General features: G+C 32.8%; 1 protein-coding gene across 1 annotated transcript; it reads left to right on the top strand.

Moving 5' to 3' along the window:
* Positions 1-696: 696 nt before the first annotated feature.
* On the top strand, positions 697-2,254 carry LOC111398447 (BAHD acyltransferase BIA1-like). The gene is made up of 2 exons (XM_023025348.1): positions 697-1,386; positions 1,468-2,254. Exons 1-2 carry the CDS (start codon positions 919-921, stop codon positions 2,101-2,103), a joined length of 1,104 nt encoding a protein of 367 aa, XP_022881116.1. The 5' UTR covers positions 697-918; the 3' UTR covers positions 2,104-2,254.
* Positions 2,255-8,117: the final 5,863 nt, after the last annotated feature.

Raw genomic sequence — 8,117 nt, 5'->3', positions numbered from 1 at the left:
TGGTTCATAATTCGCTTCGATTCTTGGGAATAGAACCAAAGTAGCAGTGATAAGGTACATTAATTAGCTTAAGAATTTTTTATTGTTGAATACTTTCTTTTTATAATTAATCAAACTCTATATTCTTTAAGATTCGATCTGAACAATTTAAACAATATAAAGAGATATTTGAATTTTTGAGCGTACAACTTTCTTCAATCTGTTGAAGCATTGTACGAATCTTGAGAACTATATGGAACATAATGGACATTCGAATATTAATGGAGATGATTTATGTTCTGAGTTACATGTCTTGAGTTGCTATATATCAAGTAAAGCAACAAAAGCAATTGAAGTGCTACAATTTTTTAAGACATCCTAAATGCCTATATTATTTCAAAATTTTGTTAATCATAACTTATTTTTGATCAAATATATCACAAAAAATATTAAATGGATTGACTATGTTATCAATTGAGAAAGAAAATGGTTGAACAAAAAATCAGAGAACCGGCACTGCCACAGTTGAGAAATTCATAGATATCATTATGAATATATACATATACAGTCATTTATGGAGGTGACCCGCAGTTTTGACAACTTATTGGTCTTACGGTTGGTAGATTTGTACTAAATTATGTGCAACGCCAGCCACTTTATCCCCAGCAACAAGTAAACTACCAGTGGACCAATGGTAGTTTGATTTCATTTAAGCTTATATTAAAATACTACCAAGTCATGTGGAAACTTGCATACTATGATTTAAGAAATATTAGATGTCCCAGATAACCAAATCCTGTTTAAACTTTGACAATATTCAACCAAGTTGGTGTATCAACACTGCCAACTTAGCAAAATCTTGTATCACTTTCCATTCTTATCTTCAAGGTCTTATAAATAGCTTGCTAGGATCATCATTTGCATTCCAACACAGCCTAAATGGCAATTTATAATGGATCTTCTGGTTCCAAATTGCTCGTAGATGCTGTGCAAAGTGTGGTGCCAATGAAGCCAACAGAGCCAAGAGCTTCCACTCAAGTTGAAGTTTCAGGGACTCATAGTTCCACCTTTTTTGGAAGGTGCTTTCACATTGTTATGTGCTATAACAAGGCGTCGGACGAGGATTCTGGGTGGGTTGCCGCAGGTTGGATAAAAGAATCACTTAGTATAGCACTATCGGAACAGCCATTGCTTGCTGGAAGATTAAGGCGACACGATGACAAGGGTGATGAAGATCTACATATTGTTTCAAATGATTCGGGTGCTAGATTGATTGAGGCCAGAATTGATATGAATTTGGCAGATTTTCTTGATTTGAAGGCAAAGAAAGATGAAGAAACTAAACTTGTCTTTTGGGAGGATATTCTAGACCAGAACCCTGGCTTCTTTCCGTTATTTTATGTCCAGGTAAGTGGTAAAATTTCCCATAGTTTATATATATGGAAAAAAAACAAAATATAATTTTTTTTTTTTTTTTTTTTTTTTCAGGTTACTAACTTCAAGTGCGGTGGATACTCGATCGGGATAAGTAGCAGTCTACTACTTGCGGATCCGTTTGTCATGACTAGTTTCCTCAAGAAATGGGCTAATGTTCACAAGAGTTTAGTCTTAAAAGCTGACGTGCCAAAAATGCCCACATTTTACCTTCCTAATCTCCGAAATTCAGCTGGAAAAACTCCCTCTCTGCTAATGGACTCAAAAACAAACAAATGTGTTGCACAGAGTGTGATTTTCAACATTCCAACAAAGATTTCAAATTTGGGCAGCGACAATTATCATAATCTTGCTGCAGAATGTATCCTTGAGGCCGAGCACATTGTTGGTACAAAAATGGCCTCAAATTTCTCACTATATGTTAAGAAACCAGACGAGGATGTTCGGGTAGAAATTTGTCCTAAAGAAAAGCTGATTCGGAAGCCAACCAGTATCGTGAACGGATTTACTTATGCAAGTTCATGGGATGTTTTAGGGGCTGATGAAATATGCTTCAATGAAGGAAACAAGGCTGCGTACGTATCTTGCTGGATCAACTCAATATTTGACGAAGGTTCTGTGATGATTGTTGGAACTGATAATGAGTACACTTCAGGAACCAAGATTATTGTCACATTCACTGCTGAGTAATATATTCCTTCGTCATATCTCAATTTAGTGTCTCTATTTTTTATTTTTATTTTTTTTTCAGTTATCGTGATGATTAGATTTTCAGACCATTATGTGGAAGAATTGGAACATTTATTATACATTTCTATATACAACGAGTAAAATTATAATATGATCAAACCTCGATGTCTTGATAGTTTAAGCTTGTAAATATTGAGAACATATAGTCATATGCTAGATTTTATAACTATTTTTTAACATGCGAATGTTCACTTAAACATTTTTGAAACACTTATTGACTACATGAGTGAAGAAAATGTGAATAATGAATATTTTTTAAGCTCAACTTAGGTCATGGACGTCGAATGAAAATATCCATTAGATTAATCAACCGCATTTAGACAAAAGTTCTAATGATTCGGATTGGCTTGGACATTGTATCTTGAAACTGAAATGTCTATTGGATTACATAAATAGTGTTAGTAAAATTAGTGCACAGTTTATATTCCAACTTAGACACATGCATACAAGATGGTCAAATGTTTAATATAAATGTAGTAAAAAGAAGAACTATATTCACTCGAGGTAAGAATTGAATTCTCTCCTTAAGACATTATTTTACATGCGTCGGTGCTTACAAATTGTCGAAACATGACACCCAAGATACAAGGACCACTTGCCAAGATGGCAACACAAAAATATTTGCTCAAAATCAATTTCAGGTGAATAAAAAATTTAAGGCCAAAAGTGAGCTGATTAAAACATAGAAATTGATGGAAACTAGAATTAGAATGTATAGTGTAATACTCTAGAATCTCTGACTGAAATGTAATGTATTTTTTGAAGAAAAATCGTGAGTGTTCGACTTATCCTTTTCGAAAAAGCGTGTCTTCACATAGAGACGAATTTCAATAATTCTATCATTGTCTAAAAATAAATTTTTTTTTCCTTTTTTTCTTTTTTTTAAAACACAACTTTTAAACTTCTGTTTAATTGGTCCCCACCTTCATAATAATCTTCATTCTATTGTTCCCTCCAATATCAAAATTTTCCATTTTCAATCCAAAATTTCATCATTAATAGAATTCGCATCAGTTTCATAAAAGAAAGTGCAAAATAATCATCAGTTCACTACTGAGTTCCACATTCCGAAATTCGCATCAGCTTGTGTTCTTTTAAACTTTCTCCTTGATTAAGCCTAAGTTTCATTCAAAAATGTGAGAGATTTCTAAAATTTCGGAATATGGAACTCAGTAGTGACACAGAATACTTGGTACCTTTATCCCATAAATGTCCACCTACTTGTATAGCTTGATCCGACAATATTGAAGTAAATATAATGAAACTACATCATTGTTTGGTGTTTTCATCGAAAAAGGGCCATTGAAAGGTTTTTAAGAAAAAAATATTCGGTATTTTTGTCACCAAAATGAAATTTTTTGTAATAGATAGAATTTGCGTTGAACCTAATCTGTTTAAAAAAGAAAAAAAAAAGAAAAAAGAAATTCAAACAATAAAAAGAGTGACAAAATTTTCGGCCAAATACATAGTTACATCTACGTAAAATTTGAAGAAACTCGAGGTGATATGATATATCCTTTATTGACAATTCCACACAATATTATTATTTCTATTAGTTCTGTGAAAATGAGACGTTGGATATATTTCACTTTCGCAAATGAAGTTAAAAATCTACTTAATCGAACTAGTCAAATTATGTCGTAAAGGAGTCATGTGTTGAATTTGCCTAACAAATGATAACCGCATTCTATATCTTAATAAAATGGAGTTACAAAAAATGAGGGGAAAAACCTTTAAAAGAAATAGACAATATTATTGACCCTGGACAAAAACATGAATAATATTTGAAATGATAATGTTATTATTCAAATTGAATGTAGGGTTTTCAAACATATTAAAAACGTCAAAACAAAACCTTAATTCGGTAGACAAATCCAAATAGAACCAGAAAACCTACAAAATTGACGAAAATACCCTTAGACTAGCTCAGAGTAGAAAAATTCTAAAACGGACTTGAGAGAATTTGACCGTGGCAAAACTGTAGAGCACTGAAAAATGCATTCGAATCGTATTTGCTTACATAACTCTAGTTGAAAGTTACGAACATTTTTGTAGTTTCTTATTTTTCCCTTTTCCAATTAATTTATGATTATCTTCTAATTGTTCCGCACCTGTTATACGTATAAATTACAGATTACTAACTCTCAGTATGAAATTTAAAGGAATTTGATCAGTACCTTGTGGTTTGTGGATGGCAAATTGGTTTATAATGAATGAACACAAGTAAATTTATAATCGTAAAATTTTCAGAAGACAATTTTGAAATGAAATATTAGGTGTTGCTGGAATGCAATACTTGTACTACTTGAAAAGTTGTTACGTACCCTAGAAAAAGTGTGTGCGAGTATTCGAGATTTAACTGTTTAATAATCAATATATTCACTAGTTGATGCCAGCAAGATATGCTATAAAACTCATTTTTTGACTTGTTTCAAATCCTGTTAATGAATGGTTTCTATAAGTTCCCTGCTCAGTCGTCACTGAAACGATTTATTTTTCTAGTACAACTTGTCAAGCTACAATGTTTGGTTGACTACATTAAGAAATTAAACCATCACAATATTTATAACCCTAATTTATTGGGCAACCAATGTTTGTTTCTTGTCCGATGGTTTAATGACATATCACAACTAACATCAATTTTTTCATTTTTCATTTATTGGGTAGTTGGGAAGCGTCATTAATTCACGACAGATGACCCATTATCCATTACTTCACAACAAACAATGTTGAAAAGCTTGGATTTGTCTTATCGAATTAATTTTTGATATTTTCTATACATATATTTTAGAATTTGGGTGGGGTGGGAAAATTGGTTTTTGAAGAGAGAAATTTTTTACGAGCTTCTAAACTTTCTTCTAATTAATGTGATCAGAACTTGAATATGCTGCCACTAGAATCGAAGTAGCATAAAACTTGAAGAAGATACCAATAGAGTCAAAGTATAAAGCATGTCTATAGATTCCTTCAATTGATATCAAACGAAGCTTTAATTGTCGCCAATGAAATTGAAATTATACATGCCTTCTCTTTGTTTTGCATTGTTTCCGTGGTCATAATATATATTTTTATGTTTAGAGTTTAAGAAATGTAATTTAGAGCATGTTTGGAAGTTGTATATAATTGATTTAACTTATAAATATATAGATAGAAATGTCTCATGAATATGTAGGTAGTGTAAGAGAGATTGTTACCACAAAATAGCTAGATCTTTCATGTTGGATCATCAATAAATTCAAGAATATATTGAAAGCGTACTTGAAACAAACATAGTTAATACAATAGTTGAATCTCCCTATCATAGAAATAGGAACCATAACATAATGAGCCAATCATGTGATTTGGGAACCATAACCGTATTTACATATTGACACCATTTGACCTAATTCTGCCTATCATAGAAATAAAAACCTGAGCCCGGTCTCTATGCATAAAAGAACCACACTTTAATTGGATGTGTTAAAGCCAAAATGTCAAAATCTTATTAGATCACTTTTAAACAGGTTTAACCAAATTTGAGAGCCTTTAATTTAATTCAAATTAATTCACACATATAAGCCCACATGATTGTTTAAAATTCCTTACAATCTCCCACCGAGACTATTTGTGTCACCTTATAATTGTGCATTAAACATAACTTTATGAGTACTTAGAATTTTACTATTATTACCGAATGCGTCCCCAAACAATCCGGTCCATAAACTATACCAACATATGATCAAAGCGGCTGTCACTACTTTCATCGTAACTAAACCAATCAATGGTCACATATATCGATATAACTAAATAAGATAGATCATGCATGGATGTATAGCATGGAAATTACATGTTATGTGATCTTAACATGCATATTTCCAATTGGTCCACCTTAATACCTTAGTGAGATAATTTTTAAACAAGTTCTGAGATAATAAACCAAAACTTTATAACTGAAAATAACTTTAACCATAAATCATATCTAAAATAACAGTACATATATCCAATATGAAAAGTAAAAAATGTAAACTCCCACTGAAACTAAACATCCTCAAGAAATATTACACCCATATGAGCAGTGTGCTTATGAAAGACCTTGGGTATCAATCCCTAAGTAAGTGGATCCACAACTATAGAGTTTGTCCCAATATGCTCTATTGACACATGTCCATTCTAAACTCTTTCTTTAACAGTAGGAACTTGATCTCTATATGTTTTGACTTCGTCGAGCTCCTGTTATTATTGGAATACAGCATCGCTGATTTACTGTCATAAAATAATTTAAGCATCTTTCTATACTATCTACAATGCGCAACCCAGTGACAAAATTGCGAAGCCATATTCCATGGTTTGATACCTCATAACACGCTATAAACTCTGCTTCCATGGAGGAAGTAGCTATGAGTGTCTGCTTAGAACTCTTCCGGGAAATAGCACCTTCAGCAGGCAAGTAAATATAGCCTAAAGTAGATCTCCTACTACTTGGCATCTCGCGAAATCGAAATTAGAATAATCAATGATCTCCAACTGATCCAATCTCTTATATGTGAGCATGTAGTCTTTTGTTCTCTATAATTACCGCATGACTCGTTTGGCTACTTTCCAATTATCCATCCCTAGGTTACTTAAATATCTCCCTAGCATCCTAGTACGCTATATTCCGAACGCATACAAATCTGAGCATACATCAAACTTCCTATAGCTAAGGAATAAGGAATCTTCTGCATTTCTTTAATTTCTAAGTCATTTTTAGGGCACTGACTTAAGCTAAACTTGCCTCCTTTAGCCACACGGGTGTCACCTGGTTTACAATCTTGCATACCATATCTTTTAAGTACCATTTCGATATAGCTCTTTTGTGATAATCCTATAATACCCCAAAACGATCTCGGTGTATCTGAATTCCTAATACAAAAGAGACGTCATCAAGATCTTTCATCTCAAAATTCTTTGCTAGAAATCTCTTAGTTTCGTACAATAAGCTTATATCGTTGTTGGCAAGCAATATGTCATCAACATATAAAATAAGAAAAATATATTTGCTCTCACTAAACTTGTGGTATATACAATCATCAACCAAATTCATCTCAAAACCAAATGAGATGATCACTTGATGAAACTTGTAACATCATTGATGAGACGCCTGTTTGAGTCCATAAATGGATTTCTTTAGTTTACAAACCATTTACTTTGCATCATCCAATACGAAGTTTTTTTATTGTACTATATAAATTGTTTCATTAATATCACCATTGAGAAACGTTATCTTAACATCCATCTGATGTAACTCAAGATCGAAATGCACTACCAATGCCATTATAATCCTAAAAGAGTCTTTCGAAGCAACCGGAGATAAAGTCTCTTTATAATCGATGCCTTCTTTCCGTGTAAAGCCTTTTGCGACAAGAGGATCATTATACCTCTCTACATCACCATTCGAATCTCTTTTGGTCTTAGTTATCCATTTACAATCAATGAGTTTCACACCTTCAAGCAATGAAACAATGTCCCACACGCCATTGTCTTCCATGGACATTATCTCTTCATTTATGGGATCAAGCCACTCTTGAGAGTCAGAACTTTCCATGACTTGATGGAAGTTAATCGAATCATTTTCCACCATTCCAATGTCAACTTCATATTCTTGGAGAAATATGATGTAATCATTCGAAACCACACTTCTCCTCTCTCTAGTGGATTTTCTTAATAGCATTAGTTCTTGAGGCTATAGAGTTAGTTCTTCTGGAATAATTTGTTAATGTACTCAAAGATTGTAGAGCGCACATCGACCACGAATTCCCAAGTAATGTACAATTTAATCCTATTTTCACAAATTGAAAACACGATGAAATTTTGAAAAATCAATGCTCCTAAATCTATCCAACACTCTCTCTCGAGTAATGTTAAACCTACTCCCATATACCACGAGCCTATATCTCTACGACGAGTGCAAATATACAAGAATGCATGTAGTTTTG

Source organism: Olea europaea, chromosome 8 (assembly GCF_002742605.1).
Source record: "Olea europaea var. sylvestris chromosome 8, O_europaea_v1, whole genome shotgun sequence".
NCBI classification, from domain to species: Eukaryota; Viridiplantae; Streptophyta; class Magnoliopsida; order Lamiales; family Oleaceae; genus Olea; species Olea europaea.
The sequence above is the reverse complement of the archived record's forward strand: the minus strand, read 5'-3'. Positions and strand labels throughout refer to the sequence as shown.